General features: G+C 39.8%; 1 protein-coding gene across 1 annotated transcript; it reads right to left on the bottom strand.

The window, feature by feature from the left end:
• Positions 1-1,331: 1,331 nt before the first annotated feature.
• LOC307000276 (sucrase-isomaltase, intestinal-like) lies at positions 1,332-21,306 on the bottom strand. The gene is made up of 26 exons (XM_079615717.1): positions 21,285-21,306; positions 21,119-21,199; positions 19,519-19,637; positions 19,198-19,401; positions 18,791-18,945; positions 18,047-18,215; positions 17,621-17,717; positions 13,345-13,457; positions 11,885-12,010; positions 11,667-11,798; positions 11,365-11,484; positions 10,201-10,263; positions 9,687-9,803; positions 9,224-9,314; positions 8,129-8,267; positions 7,688-7,821; positions 7,530-7,564; positions 7,235-7,351; positions 6,817-6,965; positions 4,643-4,727; positions 4,470-4,526; positions 4,242-4,366; positions 3,302-3,390; positions 3,056-3,105; positions 2,514-2,675; positions 1,332-1,514 (listed from the first exon to the last, which is right to left on the bottom strand). The coding sequence occupies exons 2-26, from the start codon at positions 21,174-21,176 to the stop codon at positions 1,440-1,442; spliced, it is 2,781 nt and encodes a 926-aa protein (XP_079471843.1). The 5' UTR covers positions 21,177-21,199; positions 21,285-21,306; the 3' UTR covers positions 1,332-1,439.
• Positions 21,307-26,668: the final 5,362 nt, after the last annotated feature.

Consider the following 26,668-nt stretch of genomic DNA (forward strand, 5'->3'; position numbering starts at 1 on the left):
TGTATAAATAAATTTTACTTACTTACTTACTTACATTTCATTTCGACTTTTTTTCTCGAAACACAATGACTTTATTCTCGAAATTTAATGAGTTTATTCTCAAGATTGTATTTCGAGTTTTTTTCTCGAAATTCAATGAGTTTTTTCTCGCAACACAACGACTTAATTCTCGATATTTAATGAGTTTATTCTCGAGATTGTATTTCGACTTTTTTTCTCGAAATTTAACAAGTTTTTTTCTCGAAACACAACGACTTTATTCTCGATATTTAATGAGTTTATTCTCAAGATTGTATTTCGACTTTTTTTCTCGAAATTTAACGAGTTTAATCTCGCATTATAATGACTTTAATCTCGAGATGGTTTAATTTTTTTTATTATTGCCTGGCCCTAATCCTCTTCCGTAGTCCTGGAACTACATTGTTATTTTATTTTATTTTTTTTATGGCAAATTTTTAAATCATAAGCAAAGATTTCAAACGGTAGCCTATTCCATCCTACCCCCACTTTGAAATTTAATTAAAATAAATTCTTAAATCTCTTTATTATATAAATAATGGGGGGGAAATTATGAAGAAATATTTTAGAAGCTTTCCTAGTGTATTAATACAACTGTAGTCATGTAGCCAATATGTTTTGGTTACAATTATTATATAACTCTTTTTTTTTATCTCAATTTGTAGTAAGAAGTAAGTGTGTGTGTGTGTGTGTGTGTGTGTGTGTGTGTGTGTGTGTGTTAATTATGACGACAAGAACAAACAAACAAAAAGACACGGTGATTACGCCTGATAGCAAGGCTTCGAAGCGTGTGTCGAGAACATTTGTGACATTTGTGATTTATTTTATCAAATGTTATGTGAATCCTATAATTTTTACATATAGAAATAACATTTTCGTCTTTCATGAATGTGAAAAGAAAAATTATATTTATTTGTATAAACCTTATTTTTCTGTTAGCTAAATATTACAATCATAACTATACATTTTCTAAATAAAAACCAATTTTTTTAAGTGAAAGGGAATATTGAATATTAAACACATTATATAACAGTGCAAGCCACTGTAGAGATGCTCTACTTGTTTTTATTTTTTATTTGTCTTGACAATAACTCAAGTTTAAAGTTCAAAAGATTACCTGCTACTCATTAGATTAACTAAAGTATTTAAGTTGATATTAACTGGAGTGGATTAGTTGAGTTAACCTAAAACATTGAATGCGATAGGTTGCCTTGTTTTTTGTTTTTGTAAGTTAGCTCAACTCATTTTTATAGTCATAAAAAAACATTTATGTATCAAAAAAGCTAAACCAGAAATTCCAATGTAGAAAAAAGTAGATAAAGACAAACCACATTCTCTTGACATTAGATGCTTTATTACTACATTGGTAAATAAAGGTAAATGCGATTGCTCTTCCCGTAGACCGGTGTCCGAGTCTAAGCCTAGATCCAGGAGATTGAGAAAGGCTTTTCAATGGTGTGAGATTGTGATGTAGCATCAATCTGCAACTCCTGAACCTGAGGGAGAGGAAGAGACAGAGTTTAGGATAAAGTTTATCAGACTGAATGAAAGCTGATCCACACACTCATGGTCAGTAGTTACTACTGTTATGGCAGATTTTCATAGTTTATTTCTTATTCTGTTCCTAATGATTTAACAGATTAATGCTGTATGTTCTCTGTCTGTATTCTGAGTTTCTAAAGCAGCTGGCCAAGCTCTCTTCTGGGTGTGTGTGTGTGTGGGTCTGTGAACCATTTCTTGCAAGAATTAATAAATATCTTTTAATTTACAATTTGGAATCATACAGCCTCTTACTACCGAGATGTCTTTTTCGTTTGTTAGATATTGTATTTGCCACAACACTACACAAATCCGCTTTAAAGGAACATTTCACCACACAATTAAAATGTGCTGGACATGTGCAGGCCATCTAAGATGTAGATGAGTTTGTTTCTTCATGGGAACAGATTTGGAGAAATGTAGCATCACATCAGTCGCTAGTAATGGATCCTGTGCAGTGAATCTGCTGATAAAACACATCACAATAATCCACACGTGATCCACAGCACTCCAGTCCATCAGTTAAACTCTTGTGAAGAGAAAAGATGAAACAAATCCATCAAGACATTTTAACTAAAGTCCATAATCCATAATAACGCTTCCTCCAGTGAAAAGTCCATCACGTGTTGTCCTCTCACATCCACATCCACACACATATTTGTTTAGGACTGTTTTGGCTTGTAAATGATACTTGCTTTGTGCATCTTTCTCTCCTGATTAAGACCAGATGACTTTTTCATTGGAAGAAGTGTTGTTATGGACTCGTATTTTAAACAGAAGTGATGGTTTAAAGTTAAAAAGTCTTAATGAGTCTTAAAGAAGCTGATGGACTGGAGTTGAATGGATCCCGTGTGGATTATTGTGATGCTGAGCGACTGATGTGATGCTATATGTCATCTGTGTGAGTGTTTCTGACAGTGTGAAGCTGAAGTTTATGTCTGCATGAAGCGTCTGACCTCAGCGTTGTATGTGAATGGCAGGTCGGCGTCCGGCTGTCCAGTCACGCTCAGTGTAACACGAGTGACGCGCGCCGATACACCCCACACCTTCACCAGACCCAGAGTCAACCTGTCGGCCTCGGCCAGACCGTCTGTGGGAACCGCACTGGTGAGAACACCCTATACATATAAACACACAGATGTTACACACATATAAACACACAGATGTTACACACATATAAACACACAGATGTTACACATGTAAACACACAGATGTTACACACATATAAACACACAGATGTTACACACATATAAACACACAGATGTTACACACATATACACACACAGATGTCACACACATATAAACACACAGATGTTACACACATATAAACACACAGATGTTACACACATATAAACACACAGATGTTACACACATATAAACACACAGATGTTACACACATATAAACACACAACACTGCTGTTACACACTTGGATTCCCTATTGGATTTAATGAACACAATCCAAGAATCCAAGAATTTCTTCAAAACATATGAACGTACCGAAGACGCAGTGAAAGTTGTCAGGAGAAAACGCTTGTTCTGAACAGTATCTGGAAGGAGAAAGAAGGGAAAAAAGATACAATTTTAGAATTATCTACAAACTAAAATAAAGATACATATTCAGAACACAGTTTTATTGTTTGTAATGCTTACATTACATTATGTTACCAATGATAGCATTTACTATGAGAAAAAACTGAGACACACACACACACACACACTCCTTCACTCACAAATATAACTTACCAATTCCCTCTCCGTCGTCCCAGAACAAGGATCCATGTGCTGAACCTCCATCATCGAGAGCAACAAGAAGACCCAGAGGATTCAGACGACTACAAGAAGAAAAAACACAAGACAAAACACTGAACATTACATTAGTGTTGTGACATCACAAGAATAAACATATTAACACCTACATTACATATTAAACTGTCCCTATTATATGATAGTTTAAAGCTTCCTAGTGTTGTTTTGGAGTCTCCTATTACAGGTTCACACACATGCAAGGTTTTCTCTCAGTGTCTGAAACGCTTCGATCAAGGATTCGGTCTCTCTAAACCCCACCTCTCTGAGCTGCTCTGCTCTGATTGGTCAGACGGCCCAGTCTGCTGTGATTGGTCAAAAACCAAACGCTCATTATCATATCTGAATCTCAACTCTTGATATACAGTGATACGAACAGTAACGATGGCTCGGGTTTTACCATATCAATCTCATCAAAGTGGATTTGATTTGGCGGCAGAAAACAGCGTCGAACAACACGAAGCAAACTCTTCTAGTCTCAGATACAACTACAGTGTTTGAGGGCGGGGCTAAGATGGGCATTATGCAAATGAGTTGGAAGTGAGACTGACGACTCGTTTCCTGCAGTTCAGAATCGCTTCTCTCTTTTAGGAGACAAAAACTCCTTTTATCTGCACTTTAATCTATAAACTTTGCAGACATTTTACATTCACAAACAGTTTATTACACACTGCATGACAGGGAATATCTGGAAAAGCATAATATGGGTTTTTAATACTTATTCAGTGATCAGAAACTTGGTAATCTTGATAAACAACAATAAATAGAAGAAAAGTGACTGTTTGTCTAGCAAGAAACCTTTTGAAAGTGGAAAATCACATCCTATGCAACTCTAGAGAAATGTCAGAAGTCATAATAAAGATGGCGGCAGCTTCTTGACCTGTAGTGTGTGTTGTTCTCCGCTTTCTGCCAGGGCAGGATGTGTCCTCCTCTCACGTGCAGGTTAATTTTCCATAATGGTGTTTCCATATCCACAAACTGTCCTCGCACTCCCACAGCTTCACCCTGGTGGATCCGTCACACACCAGCAGATAAGAGAGTGCATTATGACTGCTTCTTTCATTGACATGCTACTAACATCTTGCATGCTTGCTGATAAAATGCTTACCGTGTGGTAATCGTACCAGCGGGCGTTTGGCACGTAGCCCCTGACCACAGTAACACCCTTCACAAAACAAAACCAATGAGAAAGCAATAAACAACAACACAAACACCACACGTGTGTCAGTTAAGGGGCATCCTTTAAGTGGAGTTGTGTTAGTGTTAGTGTGCGTTCAGTACCGGGTCCAGTGCAGGTGTGATCAGAAGAGCGGGACCCCAGAGGAACTGTCTGTCGATCTTCCATGTGTTCTCATCTGTGACAAACCTGCAATACAGGACATGATCTCATCAACACGGGACATGATCTCATCAACACGGGACATGATCTCATCAACACTGGACATGATCTCATCAACACTGGACATGATCTCATCAACACTGGACATGATCTCATCAACACTGGACATGATCTCATCAACACTGGACATGATCTCATCAACAGTGAGAGATAATGTGATGAAGATACACAAGATTGACAAAAGTTTTGGGATGTCTGCCTTTACATGCACATGAACTTTAATGACATCCCATTCTTCATCCGTAGGGTTTAATATAGAGTTGGACCACCCTTTACAGCTTTAACAGTTTCAACTCTACTGGGAAGCCTTTACACAAGGTTTAGGAGGGTGTTTATGGGAATTTTTTACCATTCTTCTAGAAGGGCATTTGTGAGGTCAGGCACTGATGTTGGACGAGAAGGCCTGGCTTCTAGAAGGTCTCCACTCTAATTAATCCCCAAAAGTGTTTTATCAGGTACAGGTCAGGAATCTGTGGAGGCCAGTCAAGTTCCTCCACACCAAACTCCTCATCCATGTCTTTATGGACCTTGCTTTGTGCACTGGTGCGCAGTCATGCTGGAACAGGAACATCCAAAAACTCTTCCCACAAAGTTGGGAGCATGAAATTGAACAAATTGTCTTGGTATGATGGAGCATTTAGAGTTCCTTTCACTGGAAGGGGCCAAGCCCAACCTCTGAAAAACAACCCTACACCGTAATCCCCCCTCCACCAAACTTTACACTTGGCACAACATGTCTCCACTGCTCTAGAGTCCAGTGCTTTACACCACTGCATCCCACACTTTACACCACTGCATCCCACACTTTACACCACTGCATCCCACACTTTACACCACTGCATCCCACACTTTACACCACTGCATCCCACACTTTACACCACTGCATCCCACACTTTACGCCACTGCATCCCACGCTTTACACCACTGCATCCCACACTTTACACCACTGCATCCCACGCTTTACACCACTGCATCCCACACTTTACACCACTGCATCCCACACTTTACACCACTGCATCCCACGCTTTACACCACTGCATCCCATGCTTTACACCACTGCATCTCACACTTTACACCACTGCATCCCACGCTTTACACCACTGTATCCCACACTTTACGCCACTGCATCCCACGCTTTACACCACTGCATCCCACGCTTTACACCACTGCATCCCACGCTTTACACCACTGCATCCCACGCTTTACACCACTGCATCCCATGCTTTACACCACTGCATCCCATGCTTTACACCACTGCATCCCACACTTTACACCACTGCATCCCACACTTTACACCACTGCATCCCACGCTTTACACCACTGCATCCCACGCTTTACACCACTGCATCCCACACTTTACACCACTGCATCCCACACTTTACACCACTGCATCCCACGCTTTACACCACTGCATCCCACCCTTTACACCACTGCATCCCACGCTTTACACCACTGCATCCCACGCTTTACACCACTGCATCCCATGCTTTACACCACTGCATCTCACACTTTACACCACTGCATCCCACGCTTTACACCACTGCATCCCACGCTTTACACCACTGCATCCCACGCTTTACACCACTGCATCCCATGCTTTACACCACTGCATCTCACGCTTTACACCACTGCATCCCACACTTTACGCCACGGCACCCCACGCTTTACACCACTGCATCCCACGCTTTACACCACTGCATCCCACGCTTTACACCACTGCACTCATTCTTTCACAGATGTTTGTAGAAGTGTCTGCATGCCTAGTGCTTGATTTTATACAACTATGGCCATGGAAGTGATTGAAACACCTTAATTCAACACCTGAATTGGGTGTCCCAATACTTTTGGTAATATAGTGTATATTTTGAGGGAAAGAGAGGAGCACAAGATGAACGAAGGTCTTAAAGTGACAGTCGATGTACTGTCAACATGTCCTCTCATTTACTTCTACTGCCTGGAAGAAGAAAACTGCAGCATGAGCGTTCTGCTGAACATCTGGCTCATGGTTTTGGGTGATGTTCATGTGTGTGTGAGTGAACTCTTGAGAAACACTCACTCATGCAGAAGGGGTCTGACCACAGTGTTTCCATGAGCGTGAGCTTCGTACATCAGTGTGTTCAGATATGGCAGGAGGGTGTAGCGAATATTCAGCACATCACGAGACACAGCAGCAAACTCCGATCCCCAGGCCACGGGGTCCTGCCTCTGTCAGAGATCAGATTATCAATTCAGCACTTCTGAAGAAAACATGAATGGATTCTCACGCAAGCTTCATTATGAAGGATGTACAAAAAACATTTTTAGACTCAAAAAATATTATAATGTGCTGAAAAACATGAGAGCTTTTAGAAGGGAAAAGAACTCTGACACAATACATTCATACTAATGTCATACCTATAGGCTTATAATACGTTTTTGGTATATTAATTCTTAATATGTCCATAAACAGGTGCTGTGAGTGTGTGTGTTCTTACTGGCATATTTATGGTGTTGTGGTTTCTGGAGAACGGGTAGAAAGCTCCGAGCTGCATCCAGCGCAGACACATCTCGTACTCGGCAGGGTTAAAGAAGCCACAGATATCAGCGCCGGTCTGGAACGAGAGTGATAGAGAGAAACACAAATATAGTTCTCTGTAAAAACAGAGCAGTCATAAATAAACTCTAGAGTCAGTGTAATGGCTGCATGCTAGTGTAACCCAAATTACCTAAAAACATTTGATAGGAAATAAAGCACACATGATAGATCAATAGGACGAGAGAGGAACTTACGTAAGGGATGCCAAATATGCTGAACTCCATCATGCCTGAAAGATAGAAAAAGAGGGAGGGAGGATTTGGTTTTTATGCATACCGATGTTGAGTTTATACACTGAACTGTACAGTAGAGACCACGAAGCACTAAATAATAAGCATATTCGTCATCATACCTACGATGGACTTCAGAAGCTGGTCCCAGCGGGAGTAGTTGTCTCCCAGCCAATGTCCTGCCCAGCGCCCACTAGACGGGTATGTTGAGCGGGTAATAACCACTCCTCTCTTTCCAGTGGTACTAAGCAAAGCACTGTGAAATACACATAGCATGATTTCAACACTGACGAACCCGGCCCTAAGTTCAGTCAGGTTCTCCTCCAGTATGCGGAACCATTGGCGTTTTAGCCTATATGTAAATGGGATATTGTGTGATTTTTTTATTTTATATTTGTCTGTTATAGTTTGTGTTAATGTTTGTGTTTTGGACCATGTGAGTCCTTGATAAAGCTTTGATAAAGATGATGATGATGATGATAAACACACAAAGCAATCAAAATTCGTATCAGAACAACCAAGAAATAAATATAGTAGTGAATATGGAGGAACAGAAAACTCACTCATAAGTGGGTTTGGTGTGAGACAATCCGTACAAGTTGTGGACATCATAATGCTTGACGCGTGTGCCATCCTCGAGGATCTGCTCGCTGTTCATGCACATAGTCTTATGGTTCAGACCTCTATGACTGGACTCCAGTGCTGGGAAAAGATCACACACATACAGATTCATTTTGGACAGAAAGTGCTAAATACTGGTGTAAATGTTGGGAACGCCCCCTTAATAGTCGACTAAACATTAGTCGACCAGAAGAGGCTTAGTCGACCTAAATGTTATGCGTTGGTTAGTCGCAGAAGAAAACTCTACAGAAAGTGAAGTCACACAGAGATTGTTAAAAGCGGTTCTTGTGTTAATTACAGTATGTCTGTCAGAAAATACAAATGTTCGCCTATCATCTGATATCATGATATCAATCATTTGACACATTTAAGAAGCAACTTTACTTGGCCACTTGCTCTAAAGTTAACCATTATTGGACACATATCCAAGTGTTTGTGTGGAGTGTGGAAGCTGAGGTATCGCTCGCTTGCATAGAGACGTCGGCGCGATTACTAATCTCCCTCATTTTTTATCATACAGATAAGAATAATACATTGTTCAAAATAGTAATTTGTTTTAATTTGTGTAAACTCACAATAGCAAGAAAACTTCTGCCGTCTCAGTGTCCTCTCTAAATAAATGAGCTATACTGCAGTGCAGAGATGACGTGTCAGCATTGTCAACTTAATCTTTGCACCCGACACGGACTCAGAAAAAACTGGTTCATTAATAAATAATCGAAATATATTCTTGCTATTTTTTCTGACTCATTCACAGTCATGATTTTTGCCAGTGCTTTGCTTCAAGCTTTATGCGTGCGCTAGAGCGCGGAAAATATTAAAGGCTCATTGTGGTTTAGTTCACTCCCAGAGATTATTAAAGTAATTCAATTAATATAAGCATGCGCTTAGTCAGCTAATGGTTTAAATGAACGACTAGAAAAGACCAGTCGACTAGAAAAATCTTCAGTCAGGGGAGGCCTAGTAAATGTTGACTATGGTGTTGTAAAATCTCTGGAGCCAAGTATTCATGCCAGGATGCACTCATAAGGACTTACGGGGCATGTATGGAGGATTTTCCAAAGTTTGATCTCCTAGACACTTCTCTCCGACGGTGCCATGCACAAAACTGGCCGGCTCATTCATGTCCTTCAGAAGAAGAAAACACAATAACAGTGTTATCATCCAATCAATCCAAAGGGGGTAACTGTGAGGATATACAAATGACTGTAGAAATGGGGCGTGGCTATGCTAAACCTTCACTTGCTCTTGCACAGCCCAACATGACTCTGACAAGTAAGATGTATATTCATGATCAACATCCTTGTTATGATTTCAACAACATTCTTATAATTTTCCTTGATTTTGGAGGTATTTAATTATTAAGAACGTGTTGTTTTAAGAACAACAATGGCGTGTAATAGCAGCACAGATGTCCGATCTTGTACAATTTTAATTGATGAAATTGCTTTACCGTACTTTTCATTCCAACATGAAAAATGACAAAAACAAAGCACTCACAATCCAAAGTCCATCAAACTTCATGACGTTGTTGTAATAGTCTTTGATCTGCTCTCCCCACCATTCTGCTGTACTTTTCTTGAAGAAATCAGGGAACGCCACGAATGCTCGGAACAGCTGAAAGTTTAAATGAAAGAAACATTAGGTTGGACAAGGTGTTTTAACCATTACTACATGCTGATTGGATGTTTGCTCATTTGATTAAACAGTAATGTGCTTATTATCTCTTCTGATTGGCTGAGTTTGAGTTTGTTTGCTACAGCATAGTACTAGTATGTGCTCATTGGCTGATGCTGTGTCTTCTACATGACTGGTTGATAGTATCTATTATGGCACACTCATCTCTCTTGACTGCCCATTGTACTGATGAGTTCAGTATGAATAGACTTGAATATGGGGGAACAAGAGAAAAGATGTCCGGTTCTCTGATTAAAGAGTGATAGAAATAGAAAGAAAGCGATATATACATATATCGAATATATAAAAATGGAACAATAGAGACAGAGGCAGATACCTTTACTTGAGTATCCCAGTCCAAAGAATTGTCCACAGTAATATCGGGATAATCAGGCCACACCTATGAGAGTGAAACTGCTAAAATCAGGGGTTCAGGATCATTCCTGCTTTCAGTACATGTCCACGTCATACTGTATATGACTGAAAACATCAGATGAACAGGTTCTCTAATCAAAATGCTCCAAACAAATAAAAAAAATCTCTTCAACTAATGTTGCGTTCCAGATGAAGTTTCCCACTTCAACCTCATTTAACCCGAAACTCAGAATCTGATTTCTTCCGCCACATTTGAAAATAATCAACAGAATTCTGCTTCATTCATCATCAAATGAAACTTCAACTGAAGTATGGGCTGATTCATTTCCCTTTCAGTGGTTATTCCCAAGTAGGAGTTGGGAAAATGTCATTATAGCACCTGGAGAATGCAGCATAACAAAACTTAATAATGACATCTAGTCAAGTCAAGTCAAGTCAAGAATATTTGTATAGCGCTTTTCACAATACAGATTGTATCAAAGCAGCTTCACAGTATTAAATTAAAAATAATAATAAAACGTCCATGTTTGGTAATGCTAATCAATAGTAATATTGATTGATTCATTAAATTGAATATCCCCCAACTGAGCAAGCCAAAGGCAACAGTGGCAAGGAAACAAAAAACGGATGTCGGATGATGACGGATGTCATCATCTCAGGATAATGACATCCAGGAAGGAACAATATTTTTGAAGGAAACTTACAGCACAAACCTCAGTAAGTCTTAGCAAAGGATTCGATGAATTCAGTGCGGTTTTGTGCTATTATTTGATTTGTTTTACTACAAAACATTCATCCTGTTTGAGAAAATTATAGAAATTGGTATGATAATAAAAATGGCATAAAGTAATAATAATAATTTACAAACTCAGTTTTTATGTAGGCTAAATGTCGATCCCTCACAGAGCAATGGCAAACTTTCTTTATTTCCATATCCTGTTGCATAGACAATCATATTATACTTAAATTGCAACACAAGCAAACCAATGTTTTAAAAGCTACAGAGTTCAAACTTGTCTTAAACTTGTGCCGCGGAGCAGAGAAAAATACACTGTCAACAAAACCATGAGGTATTGACTCAGTATACATCAATATATGCTGCTCTTTCTCTATGCGTTGGTCATACCTTTCCCCATACAATGTCATCGCTGAGCTTAGGAGGCCATTTGATGAAAACGTCTTTTTCAATCCCGGTATCAAATGCAGGGTAGGAGCCTTTAGTCTCATTGGCTGCTATAGCCGGGTCCTGAAGCACACAAACAAATAAAGCATGTAGTTTTGCTACAGAATACATTTCACTGCATGTTTCTGGCCATACTGAAGTTAGACTACATCTATCTATATTTATAAGCTCTGTTCTCATAACAACATCTTTTACCCTTTTATGGAAACAACAGTTTATTTCCAGTAATTAAGAATTGTTGGTACCAAAATGAAGATGAAGCGCATCCCCTCAGCCCTCATGCGGTCCACCAGAGCAGGCAGACCCTTGAAGTTCTCTTTGTCCAGTGTAAAGTCCATCTGCCTCTCCATATATTCAATGTCTGAATATTGAACATCCTATGAGGGATCGAAGGTCAAACATTATGATCACATTAAATGTAATGACCAAAGACATCAGAAGTGTAAAAGATGAGGTCGCTTACATAAGGAATTTTAGCAGCTTTCATGTCGTTGTAAAGGTCTGCGATCTCCGCATCATTGGCGTAGCCATAGCGACAAAGCTGGAATCCAAGCGACCAATAGGCTGGAAGAACCGGGCGGCCGATGATCTGCCAAACAAAACCAAGAGATAAATATTTAAAATTGTATGCACATGCATTTTAGAAAATATATATTCAAGTGGCTTAAGATGGTGGTTCCCAACCACAGTCCAGCACTGCACACACACACACACACACACACACACACACACACACACACACACAGGGCCGGCGCTCCGCACACGCACATCACGCACGTAGGGCACCAAGTGATTGGGGGGGGCACCAAAAAATCTGGGTCGTGAAAAATCATCACAATAGGCTACTAGTATAAATAACAAATAAAATAAGTCTAAAGCATGTTAATATACAAAAGCAATACAAAAGTAATATAGGCCTAGACCAAATTAGTCGAGAAAAAGGTGAATCTCCTGTGCCAGTCTCCCTCTGGTGCCCCCCCTTCCCCACCTCCCAGTGGTCTGTTTGATTATGCCTCAATCAATATAAAATTTAGCAGACACCGACCTCAGACATGGCCTCGAAAAGGCACCAAGAGTCAGGGGCGGAAAAAATAAGAGACAGCGGGATGATGCTCACGTGTCGCTTGCAGGTAAGACAATGTTTTAAATAAAAATGTTAGTTTTGTAGCGCGGGCGCCCTTTCGTCGTGTATGCATGTCCAGCGCCGTCCAGGGGCGTCGCTAGTAGTGCAAAAGATCCGGGGCTTCAGCTCTGCATGTTGAGTCTTTTATTTTAATGGGGGTCCGGGGATTTATCCCCCGGGAAATTTTGAAACTTGGGCTGTTAAAGATGCATTTAGTTTGTTTGAGAAGGAAAGGAAGGCCAATCGTTGGGGTCCTCATCGTCATATTTGAATGACAAATAAAGCTAATTTTCCCCCTAGGTAGGCTATTACGTTACAGGTGTGTGTGCATAGGTTATTAGTGCAGAACGTTCCCTATTGTAATTTCTTCGCTTCAATACAATGTCTATCTATCTGCCTCTTGGTAAGGTGAACTTTAAAAAAAAACCTGCAACTGAACATGATGTGATTTTGCCAAATTAGACCGCTTAGATAAGTTTTTTCATTGTTGTTCTATGCGGACAATGCGGTCATTTTCAAGAGGTTCATAGGCCAAGGGCGACATCTTTTGGTGAAACTGCAAATAGAAAAAAAAAAACCACAATCTCAGTGTTTGTATATTTTCATATTCACAGAGTTGTCAAATTATTAGGGCTGCGAAAAGATTAATCGCGATTAATCGCATCCAAAATAAAAGTTTGTGTCTACATGATATATGTGTGTGTACTGTGTATAATTGTGCACCACCAAGCATTTGTGCTTAGGGCACCCAAATGGCTAGCGCCGGCCCTGCACACACACACACACACACACAAACATACCTCAGTGTACTGTTGAACCACAGCTTCTGGAGTGGGTCCCATCACCATGTAGAAGTCCAAGATTCCTCCGATGGTGCGGTAGGTCAGAGCTGGAGTCGGCAGGAAGGTCACATCTAAGAGCAAAACAAGCAACAACAAAAAAGACAAAAGGATGACATCATCCATGTGACTGTCACGATACTAAAAGTCACGAAACTAAAAGAAATCCAATGAATTTAATAAGAAAATAAACTCAGATAATCCAAGTCCATGAGACAATGTGTTTGAGCATAAGCGCTAACAGAAACAATAACTGACAATGAACTGAGAACTCAGAGGATCTTAAATCTACACAGATAATGAACAGAATAAGTGGAAACAAGAAACAATGCTGAGTAAACTAAAAGTCCATGAAAATGATAATAAGACAAGACAACTGAATAAGTGTGACTTTACGCCCCCCCTACGAGAAGGAGTATGGCAGAGGAGGAGGTTCAGGAGGTGGACGAGGAGTTGGTGAAGGGATGGGAACAGGCAGGCAGGCAAACGGGAGTGACCGGGGACATCACAGGCTTTGGAGGCAGACTCCTTTTGTGCGACTGAGCTGCAACCACAACCCCGGAGGTGCAACAGAACCGGTGCGACTGAGTACTGACGTGGAGCCTGGGGGAAGGTGGAGGCAGACTGAGCCGAAGGGGTGGAGGATCGGAGCACAGTGGACAGTTCGCAAGTCCATGGTGATGAGCTGGCGATGTCTGACCTATGTGGATCTGGTAGGCCAAAGTGACCCCAATGGTCCCCAGAGAGGGAGATTGGGCTGGATCTGGAAGAAGAGGCGGGAGAGGGAGACTGGGCTGGATCTGGAAGAGGAGGTGGGAGAGGGAGGCTGGGCTGGACCTGGAAGAAAAGGAGGGAGAGGGAGGCTGGGCTGGATCTGGAAGAGGAGGCGGGAGAGGGAGACTGGGCTGGATCTGGAAGAAAAGGGGGGAGAGGGAGGCTGGGCTGGATCTGGAAGAGGAGGCGGGAGAGGGAGACTGGGCTGGATCTGGAGGAGGATGTGGGAGAGGGAGACTTGTCTGGATCTGGAAGATGAGGCAGGAGAGGGAAACTGGGCTGGATCTGGAAGAGGAGGCGGGAGAGGGAGGCTGGGCTGGATCTGGAAGAGGAGGCGGGAGAGGGAGACTGGGCTGGATCTGGAAGAAAAGGGGGGAGAGGGAGACTGGGCTGGATCTGGAGGAGGAGGTGGGAGAGGGAGACTGGGCGGAGGCGTGAGAGGGAGACTGGGCTGGATCTGGAAGAGGAGGCGGGAGAGGGAGACTGGGCTGGATCTGGAAGAGGAGGCAGGAGAGGGAGACTGGGCTGGATCTGGAAGAGGAGGTGGGAGAGGGAGACTGGGCTGGATCTGGAAGAGGAGGCGGGAGAGGGAGACTGGGCTGGATCTGGAGGAGGAGGTGGGAGAGGGAGACTGGGCTGGATCTGGAGGAGGAGGTGGGAGAGGGAGACTGGGCTGGATCTGGAGGAGGAGGTGGGAGAGGGAGACTGGGCTGGATCTGGAGGAGGAGGTGGGAGAGGGAGACTGGGCTGGATCTGGAAGAGGAGGCGGGAGAGGGAGACTGGGCTGGATCTGGAAGATGAGGCGGGAAATGGAGACTGGCCTGGATCTGGAAGAGGAGGCAGAAGAGGGAGACTGGGCTGGATCTGGAGGAGGAGGTGGGAGAGGGAGACTGGGCTGGATCTGGAGGAGGAGGTGGGAGAGGGAGACTGGGCTGGATCTGGAAGAGGAGGCGGGAGAGGGAGACTGCGCTGGATCTGGAAGAGGAGGCGGGAAATGGAGACTGGCCTGGATCTGGAAGAGGAGGCGGAAGAGGGAGACTGGGCTGGACCTGTAAGAGGAGGCGGGAAATGGAGACTGGCCTGGATCTGGAAGAGGAGGCGGAAGAGGGAGACTGGGCTGGATCTGGAAGAGGAGGCGGGAAATGGAGACTGGCCTGGATCTGGAAGAGGAGGCGGGAGAGGGAGACTGGGCTGGATCTGGAAGAGGAGGCGGGAGAGGGAGACTGGGCTGGATCTGGAAGAGGAGGCGGGAGAGGGAGACTGGGCTGGATCTGGAAGAGGAGGCGGGAGATGGAGGCTGGGCTGGATTTGGAAGAGGAGGCGGGAGAGGGAGACTGGGCTGGATCTGGAAGAGGAGGCGGGAGAGGGAGACTGGGCTGGATCTGGAAGAGGAGGCGGGAGGCTGGGCTGGATCTGGAAGAGGAGGCGGGAGATAAGGGCTGGGCTGGATCTGGAAGAGGAGGTGGGAGAGGGAGGCTGGGCTGGATCTGGAAGAGGAGGTGGGAGAGGGAGACTGGGCTGGATCTGGAAGAGGAGGCAGGAGATAAGGGCTGGGCTGGATCTGGAAGAGGAGGTGGGAGAGGGAGGCTGGGCTGGATCTGGAAGAGGAGGTGGGAGAGGGAGACTGGGCTGGATCTGGAAGAGGAGGCAAGAGAGGGAGAGTGGGCTGGATCTGGAAGAGGAGGCGGGAGAGGGAGGCTGGGCTGGATCTGGAAGAGGAGGCGGGAGAGGGAGGCTGGGCTGGATCTGGAAGAGGAGGCGGGAGAGGGAGACTGGGCTGGATCTGGAGGAGGAGGTGGGAGAGGGAGACTGGGCTGGATCTGGAAGAGGAGGCGGAAGAGGGAGGCTGGGCGGGACCAGCCAATCTAAAGATGGTACTGCTAAGGAGGAAGGGATTAACAGGGGTAGAGAACAGTCCTCTCCAATTTCCAGAATTGTATCCACAGAAGACTGCACTCACTCACTCCGGTGAGGGTGTGGACAGGGAACCCCCCAGGTCAGACTCGTGGTGCTCCAACAGTGAACTGAGGAACTAAGTTTACACAACAACGATATGCTTAAAACTGAGATTTTATCTCTGTTTGCTTTTTCCTTTGAGTTTTCCGTGTACAGACGACATCATTGTCAAAACGATCCTATTCACAGGGATCCGCGAAAACGACTAAAACGCTGTATTCTGCTGCCAGGCCACTAGATGGCGATGAAACACTATAGACTGAACACGTAATACGCATGTGCATGACATCATTGTATTCAGACATTCGCGTTTTCAAAAACGTGCACTTTTTAAGAACTTTGCATTTTCAGGCATCCAAAACGGAGTTGTCGTGTAAACGAACGGCCAAAACCCATAAAAAGTAACCATAGTAACAAACAAGTGGCAGGAAAATAAACAAAGGAAACAGGAAAGAATACACTAGTCCATGAAAATGAAACTAAAACAAGATATCTGAATAAGTATGACAGACTCAATGTGTCGCCTCAGCTCTTTTTGTTATACACCTCCACTTACAGTTTCTTAACAGCAATAGTTAGTGGATTCCTTGTAACATTTGTATGCCAGACAACATTAGTATTCCAGAGTTTATGATAACATAAAATACATTACAATTACATAAAATCTAATTTTATGTAATGGAGGTTTGTGGTTTTAAGTCCATGTCTATTAGGGTTGATCTAATAAAAACTGGTCCAAGTTAAAATACATCCCAAAATCCAAATATTAAAAAATTGCAAATATATTTTGGATAAAGAAAATGAAGCCTATTTGTAACACTTATTTTTCCCGTCATGTGTTTTACTTTTAAAATTTTTGTAATTTCCATTATTATCAATAATCATTTTGATCAGAACGTTTTACTGTAACAGTATATTTCCTGTAAAAATATGAATATATTGACTTTTACATTTAAATTAACATAAACTGAAGTACAACCTATTTAATTGTGACTACGTCACAATTTAATAATACTGTATATTACTATATTTACTACAAAATGGCAATAAGAATTGTTGATAGAAGTGCTTAATTTTTTTTTTTTACAATTCGTAATAAGCCAAATGTAATTTATTAAATATTTATTAAAAACACATAGGTATATGCACACATCCAAATTAAGTCTAATAAAATACTGAAAAGAATGCAAAGCACCTCCCTAAATTATAGAGAGAAACTACAGAAAATAATTACAATACATTAAAAATGACTAATAAAAATATATATTTTTTAAAAATATATTTTTATTTTCTAACTACTAATTAGTTGTGAAATAATAGGCTTCCATTTATTAATTGTGAAAGTGTCTTCATTGCTTTTGTCCAGGAACAAGCTAGACCAGTTTAAACCAGCAAGCCATCTCCGGCTGGTTTAAGATGTACTGTATTATTTATGTTGGTCTATTCAGCACAGGTTGTGTCCGGTGGGTCCGAGTGAGTCACACGTTTAGTGTGTGTTTGTACTCACCCATGGCATTGCTGTTGAGCAGGAGGACGCCGTGAGCGTTTTTGGATTTCTCCAGACCCATGTGAAAGGGATGGAGTCCATAACTGTTCAGTTTATTCTACAGATAAGCAGAAAGAGAACAGAGTTTGAGTTTGTGTTTTCAGTTCTGCTCCAGACAATGTAGTGTTAATGAGAGATTTTTATTTGGCTTAAGAACCATGCAAATCCTATTTCTCTGAAGCCTACAGAATGCAGAATGACCCTAAAATTGAAGATAACAGGCCAAAAATACAAGCAATAAAATATCACGCAATAAGCGCAATCTCACACAAATCTCACACGCAATATAATTTACTTCATTCCTGAATGAATCAGCCGTTTGTGAAGTGCATAGGACATTACACTATATCCCTCTAGTAAATCATCAGCACTGGTTCGGACACTCACCCCTGGAGGCTGGTCTTTGGCAAACAGGCCGTATGTGTGAAAGTTGAGGTCATGGTTGTAGCTGGGGTGCTCGGTTTCACCAACACCGTAGACATAGTTTGAGGGGAGGCGTGTGGAGATCTGAAGGAACTGATCGGAGAATGTGAACCCTGGCACAGCAGAGTCCCATCTAGAGGAAAAGAGATGTAACTCAACTTTGAGAACACCGATAAATAAGTAAATTTTTATTACAAAGACAAACTGTGCTTCTATAGTCCTATGTATATTTATTTTTTATTTAATGCATTTTATTTAACATATAAAAACATGAATACAAATTTCCCCATGTAAATAGCAAATCCTCAATGGCGCGAGCACAATTGGCTTTTAAAGGGAATGAGAGATGAGACTCTGGTTGGTTTATAGCACGTAAAGCCCAAAACACACCCATTACTCATTAAGAGAATAGGGACAACCCTTTTAGACCATGCGCTGGGCACACAGATGATCTTTCCTGCCGTTAAACTAGCAAAAGTGGATTCAGACGCCCTAAGTGCACTTGTGCCGTGCACTTAGATCCTTAAAATAGGGCCCACAGTCTTTTCAGTTTTCGCTTGTCATTCATTTTAATCCAAAATCTTGATAGATAAAAAAAGTTGTTTTATATATATAAAAGGACATGCTCAAGTTTTTGAAACTACCAGATTTTGGCAAAATAAGCTCTCTGGACCCAACGTTCCCATGTTATTGAGGTGTATTACTCACATGATCTCTTCTGAGCTCTTTCTGATGACTTGGATCCCGAAGGGCTTGTTCTGGATCTGAACCCTGTACAGTCTGTTGTTTTCCTCGGTCTCTGGTGTGGCGGGCAGCTCGAGGGGAACGGGGACCTCGAAGCGAGCGTTGGCCGGGTCAAAGATCTAGATCAATAAAACCAAAAATCAGTCGTACTCTTGATTTCAGTCCTAAATGTATTCATCTATTTGCTCAATTCCTAATTCTCAAAATCATCATTAGAGAATGGTGCTAATAACACCAAGGTTATGGGTTCCCAAGAGAACGCATTAACAAAGTATACCTTACTTTGGAGAAAATCATCTGCCAAATGCATGAATGTAAATGGTATATTAACTCATTGTATTGGTCTAAATCCTACATTTAGAAAAGCATACCTTCCAGCGCAGGCTTTTTCCACTCAGGAATGTGATTTCCACACGGAGTTTGCTGACGTCTCGAGATTGAGAACGTTGACTTGGGAAATCGGTATTGCGCTCTATATCTACAGTGATGCCGCTTGCCGTTTCAACAATGTTGCTGGTGACGTAGCCGTGGGTCTCGGCGTAATAACACCAGGGCGCGTTGGGAATACCTGAAGGCTATGGAAGACAATGTGTTGAATCACGTTCTAACAGTGATAGGAAAGACACACGTCAGCTCAAACTGTGTCTGTAAAAACAGCAGGGTTTGAATATTGAATATCTTCTCTCTCTGACCTCCCAGATGCAGCCGCGGGCTTCACATTTGGCCTGATCAGACCCCGCTTCAGGATAACAGTCGAAGTGCAGAGATTTGGCCTCCCAGTTGACTTTGTAGTCCTTCCCTGGTTCCAAACCTGAAAAATAATAATAATCTGTTAAGAAAAAACATCCTGGACTCGCCACTTATGAGAAGCAAGTTTCTGAAAAATGTAAATCTTTTTATATATATATATATATATATATATATATATATATATATATATATATATATATATATATATATATATATATATATATATATATATAATAATAAAAAAATAAAAATGTAATGTGAGCTTAAGCTGAAAACAAGAAGGAAAAAATAAACTTTCCAGTGGGGTCAGAAAAAATAAACCTTATTCAAAGAAAGATATCATATATTTATCATATTAAAAATATATTATATATTTATAATATATAATATATATATTATATATATAATATATATATAATAATATATATATATATTATATATATATGACCTTATCATATATTTTTTATGTTTTAAACAAAAACTCACTACCTTTCGACACCTTTTTCTAAAAAAAAAAAAAAAAAAGACAAAAAAAAAGACAACACCTTATGTAATTTTGCTTTTAAAGTAAATGTTTCCTGAATTAAAAATGTTTAGATATTTGTACTGGAAAAAAAAGAAAAAAAAGATGAATTAAGAACATTTTTGCAGTATATTTTGAACTTCTATTCAATCCTTCTATTTAGGATTTTTTTTTTTTTTTTTTACTTCTAAAGAAGACTTTTCATACTTTCTATACTTGCAAAAATCATAGCCTATTGCACTGTTAAAACTGGCTGTCAAAAAATGGCCACAGTTCTGTCAGTTTTACATTAAAACAATTATAAACAATGCATTCTGGGTAATGTTTGTTATTTTTGAGAAAGTAGCCTACAGGAATATACTGTGAATTAACAGCGCTCATTGTCGACACTTAGAGGCTGTGTTCAAAATCACACTCTAAACCCGCATTCACTATTCCCTACATTAGTTCACTAATATAGTCCACTTGACAGTGAATGGAAACCAATGAGTGAATTCAGACACTGATGAACACCTGCTGTTAACAAGCAGAATCACTGAAAAACAGGAAAAACACGAGAAATTCCAGCCACAGCCTTAGATGATATCAGTTGAAGATAAAAGACATTAAATCTCTCAAAATCTGATCAAACAACTCCACAAACAGCTTTACCAGCTTCACTTATTACTAACCAGACTGACTTTAGATTAGTAGAACAACAACATTAGTAGAAGACAAGAGAAGCCTTATCACCACAACGTTTATTTACTCTTAAAAAGAAGAAAATACTACATAAAAAAAAAGAACTGCTACACGAATATTTGTTGATCTATCATCAAAAATAATAAATACATTCATAAGAATCATTAACTTTAGCTGATATAATTATATAATTGTTGTTGTTTTATGGTCTCAATTTACCATAATAATTAAGAGACAAACTTAGGTTTATTTTAGTGCACATCCATTCTTCTTAATAGTCATTACAGAGTCCCAGGTGTGCTACAATTCATGTTATAATAACAAAATAATGCTCTTACCTGAAGCACTCAAAGCTATGAGAAGACAGAGAGACAGGTAGACCGTCCAGACCGCCATTGTTTCTCAAAGAGTACTGAACTCTGCATAGAATTAAAAAAAGAATTGTACATAAATAATTATTACAAAGTTTACATGGTTCAATTATGTATTTTTTGTGACACAAACCAGTTCAGTAGATCAATGTCAATGTCTGGATATTGTGTTGTGGAGCCCTGGTTGATCTATTTATATACTGGAGGCGAGTGTGTTTATCAGCACCTGCTCCTGTTCTCACACCCTGGTATAAAACCATTATTATGATGTGAATTAATCCTGTTTTACAGTATGTGTGTTATGTAAAAATATTTTTAATCTATTCAGTAGTGTAATTTTGTAATTGCATCAGTGTACATGTTTTATGTACTGTACATGATTCATACATTTCTCAAACTCTTCATAAGATGCTCTTCGGTTCATCTCAAATCATGCTGAAGAACATGAACATCAGTTTCATCCAAACTTCTGAGTTCAAGCACTTTGAGTGCTGCTGTCATTGCTAGAAAAGTGGAAAACCCATATTAATTCTGGGATTCATGCTGATTTTAAAATTTTATTTTCAGTCAATATTATGTGGATAATTTGTAATGAAAATGGTGTATTAAATTTGAAAGAATCCAAAAAAATTATATATATTTTTACTAAATCAACACAACTATTATGTTTAAATCTGGAACTGTAATTTCTGCGACAGTAACCTGTTGTATAAGCAGTTTTACAAATGTGATAGCATTGTGTAAACAGCATGTGAGCAGGGTAATCAACATTACCTTGAATATGTCAGAGTCACGTTGAATGAATGGAGGATTCAGAGGAAAATGTATTTATTTTTCCTAAGCTCAAGAGACTTAGTAGTGATTCTCATATATTAGAATAATAGTCAAAGCTGAGAATGTCGTGGAAGGAACATAGAACATTGTGTCTTGCTGTAATCTCTTTCAAGTATTCATTAAAGGAACACTTCACCCATTTGCATTAAACTTTGAATCTTTAGAAACCCAGTCACATTTTCGAATGGTCATGGTTTATTCCCTTATTTTCCCCTGAGATGGGAGAAATAAGGATTTAAGTGTTCCACTTCCTGCTTTTTATGACGCAAAAATCGTCAATTTGCGTCATAAAAAGCAGGAAGTCAAATTTATTTGAATAAGGGTAAGACTACAAACACTAGCTCATCATTTATCCAGTAGAAGGCGCTGTTCCGCATGTTTTCAACCCGCCCATAGAGGGATCTCACTCACAGAATGTACATATAGTGTCAGCCATTCTTTATTTGGAAGCTAAAGCTAACAGTTTCTTATTCTGTGGAGAAAGCCGAGTAGTAGCGGTGACCATCCTCTTTTTCCCGGACATGTCCGGCCGTCGAGATCGTCCAAAATGTCCAGGATTCGGCTTTTGCTTTCTGCAGTCGCATTCATAGTTTACATGCACACCTTTTGTTTCAATCTAACTGAATTCATTCCGATCGGTGAATCTGAATGTAGTGTTTACATGAACGCTAAACAAGTGATCGTTTGATGTGCGTTTTAACATTGCTAGGAAAATTCCCGCTCCTCCGTGAGAGATACGAGACCGGTGCGTCTCACAGGCGCCGGCGCCACTCATCAGTAATCACGCCACCGGCCTCGCATCGTTCTCCGCGGCCGTCAGTCTCGTTCCTGCTCGTCACAGTAAACATGAGGAATGGCGACTGAAGAACGCAAAAGCCGAATCCTGGACATTTTGGGCGACATCAAAATACTGGGCAGACTCACGGAGACTCACTAGTAGCATAGCCTTGTTGTTTACTGCGATCTCTTACCGGTAGGCGTGGCCTACTAGGGCAGCGAAGCAAGTGCATTCTGGGAGTTGTTGTCTTTCATCCCCATAAGCCAAAAATAAATTTCCCGGCTTTTCTCAGTCTAGAAGGCTCCAAATTCAAAAATAATATCACATTTCTTCTACATAAATGACCCATTTTAAATACACATTCATCTTTCCAGAGGTGAAGTGTTCCTTTAAGCTATATGAATATTTTATAACTCAGAGGTTGCTCTTTTTAAGCTCAGGATACTTAGTTGTAATTCTCAAATATCTCTCATTTTAGTAACAGTGTCTCTGATGTTTCTCATATGAATCCTTAGGAGAAATAAGAGTAGAGACAACTGAGAGAAAGTTCTGAGAGAAAGGAGTCCAACATGAGAAACATGGGAGATCTCCTTATTCTCTTGATGAGGTTGCTCTTTTATTAGCATTTAGCTAATGCATTAGCATTTATTTATTTATAAGCATTCAAATTTATTTATTAGCATTTTTTTTACGCCATTAGTCTTTTTACACCTTTAATGGACAGGACAGAATACCTTTAGCTGGGACTCAAACTCGTGCTGAGGATGCGGTTTGCAGGATGATTTTGCTTTGTAAAGTTTTGATATGTCTTCTAAACTTTAGATGAGACAAATGTGACTCCACCAGAGTCTTAAAGGTATAGTTCTTTTAAAATGAAAATTCTGTCATCATTTACTCACCCTCAAGTTGTTTCAAACCTGTATGAATTAATTTCTTCTGCTGAACACAAAGAAAGATATTTTGAAGGATGTCAGTAACCAAACAGTTCACTGTTCCCATTGACTTCCATAGTATTTTTTTTTCCTACTATGGAAGTCAATGGGAACAGTCTACTGTTTGGTTACCGACATTCTTCAAAATATCGTCTTGAGGGTGAGTAAATGATGACAGAATTTTAATTTTAAAGTGAACTATCCCTTTAAGGAGAAAATCTGAGCACAGTGTGTGATATTCTTGAGATCTCTTCTGAAACTTTAGAGGAGACAAATGTGAGAGTGTCTCCATTTGATCTTAAAGCAACCTCATTTGTGTTTAGGAAAAACATCTGAGATGTTAAAGAGATCTCCTTTTTTCTTGTTCTTTCCTTTCCTTTCATTTCCTTTCCAGATCTTCTTTATAAATAATGTAAAAACTGAGTAAAAAAAGCAGAATAACTAAATAACAAAAAGAAAAGAAAAACAATAAAAACAGAAAAAAGAGGAAAAACTCTGCCTTCACCTGCAGCCATTGAGTGATTGCCATCAGCCTCTGGTGCACTAGAAAGGCCAAAATGAACTTTTTGGAAACAGCAGCACCCTCTATTTGTGATGAAGTTTGTCAGATTTCTTGACTACTCTGCTAAATCAATCTGCCAAAATCCTTTCCTGGTATCCAATTTAGCAAATACTTTTGCATCTTGCATTGAAGCATGCTATTATTGACCGCTCTTAAATCAACACAGTCTCACCTCTGTAGGGTCTTTCTTTGGTATCAATAAGAGGTTGAAGATCTATTATACACCTCCTCAATAAGTCCTTCTTCAATTTCATCTTATCAAGCTCTTGATTGACAGCTTCAATCATGTGATCTGGGACTCATCTTAGTCCTTGTGCCACAGGTGATATTTTTTCATCGACAGTGACTCAGCAAAAATATCCTGAAATGTGTTGCAGTTTTTTTGAACTGTGACTCTTTGGCCAGTTTGCTGAACCTGCATGGGGAATTTTCCACTTTGTTCACAGACAACACCTGTTAAACTCCCAGCTTAAAACATGCATTCCTCCCCAGCAGTGGCTTTACCATTCTTTTAATCACATATATGGTGTCTTTTAGGGTTCTGTCTTTGTATTTTAAACTAGCATCAAAGAAACCTATGTATTTAAAGGGAGTATCTGCAAAAAATGTTTGTCTGGCACAGAGTGATGCCTTTCTTGTAAGATCTTGTACCATTGCTCACTGATTAATTTTTTTCTACTGTATCCACTATCATTTAGATTATATGGCTTTGCACTTTTACAGTCTCTTTACCTTCTGAGTCAATGGAGTACACAAACTCCTCTAAATCATCCGAATCGGACTCATGCACAGTTCCTATGAGTTTATCTTTAAATCCTGGCTTGTCTCTCTTTTTAGTCATTTTCTGATCTGCTTCTTTTTTTCTACAAGTCACTGAGTGCGAGTGTGCTGTTTAGTTGAAATGCACTTGACTGCTCCGACAGCATCTTTGACTTCACTAAAGAAAAAGGAGTATACTTCTTATAAGAACTAGTTAATTTTATGAAGACATTTTCAAGTATATTTTTAAATAACTTTATGTAGTAAGTATACTAATGTCAATCTACGAGTGGTAAACTTGTAAGTGTACTATTTAAATACTGCTTAAAGGGGTCATGACATGTTTTTTTTTATTTTATTATTATGTTCCCTTAGGTGCAATTATAGTATTACTATAGTTTTTTTTACAAAAAACTTTTAAAATGTAGTGATTTATGACCTTTTCCCACCCTGTTTCTCATCCTCTGATTCAAACAGTCTGTTTTGGGGGTGTTTCCCCTTTAAGAGTTCAGTGTTAACGCCCACTGTTATGATTGGCTAACGTCAGTGCCTATGCATCAATTATTAACGCCCCCAGCCAGAACACTTGCGGATTCAGCGTATTTAAAAAGTAGTTTAAAGTTTTAAATACATTACTTACAGTTTGCGTCGTCGATGTTGAGCCCAGAATAGTCGCACGGACTTATCTTTGAGCAACAGTTTTCTGGCAAAGCCAGCATATGGCAAGCCGTTTTAGCTTAAATTGTACCCAGCATTACTCGTCGTAATTGCATTTTTACTAGTAAGAATTCAATTGTAGAGCTCTCCAATTCAATTCTTACTAGTAACAATTCAAATTAGAGATCTCTCAAATTCAATTATTACTAGTAAAAATTACAATTAGAGAGCTCTACAATTAAATTCTTACTAGTAACAATTAAAATTAGAGAGCTCTCTAATTCAATTATTACTAGTAACCATTCCAATTAGAGAGCTCTACAATTAATTTATTACTAGTAACAATTCCAATTAGAGAGCTCTACAAATTTCCATTCATTTTTAATTATGGAGCTCTACAATTGAATTATTACTAGTAACAATTACAATTAAAGAGCTCTACAATTCAATTCTTACTAGTAACAATTCAATTAGAGAGCTCTACATTTCAATTATTACTAGTAACAATTACAATTAAAGAGCTCTACAATTCAATTATTACTAGTAACAATTACAATTAAAGAGCTCTACAATTCAATTATTACTAGTAACAATTACAATTAGAGAGCTCTACAATTCAATTATTACTAGTAAGAATGCAATTACAGAGCTCTCTAATTGAATTTTTACTAGTAAAAAAACGAATTAAAGATATGTATAATTGCAGAGCTCTGTAATTGAATTAAAGAGCTCTGCAATTGCATTCTTACTAGTAAGAATTTAATTAGAGAGCTCTCTAATTGTAATTGTTACTAGTAATAATTGAATTGTAGAGCTCTTTAATTGTAATTGTTACTAGTAAGAATTGAATTAAAGAGCTCTGCAATTGCATTCTTACTAGTAACAATTCAATTAGAGAGCTCTCTAATTTAATTGAAGACCTCTACAATTGCATTCTTACTAGTAATAATTGAATTGTAGAGCTCTTTAATTGTAATTGATACTAGTAAGAATTG

Source organism: Phoxinus phoxinus (assembly GCF_949152265.1).
Source record: "Phoxinus phoxinus genome assembly, chromosome: 1".
In the NCBI taxonomy this organism is placed as follows: Eukaryota; Metazoa; Chordata; class Actinopteri; order Cypriniformes; family Leuciscidae; genus Phoxinus; species Phoxinus phoxinus.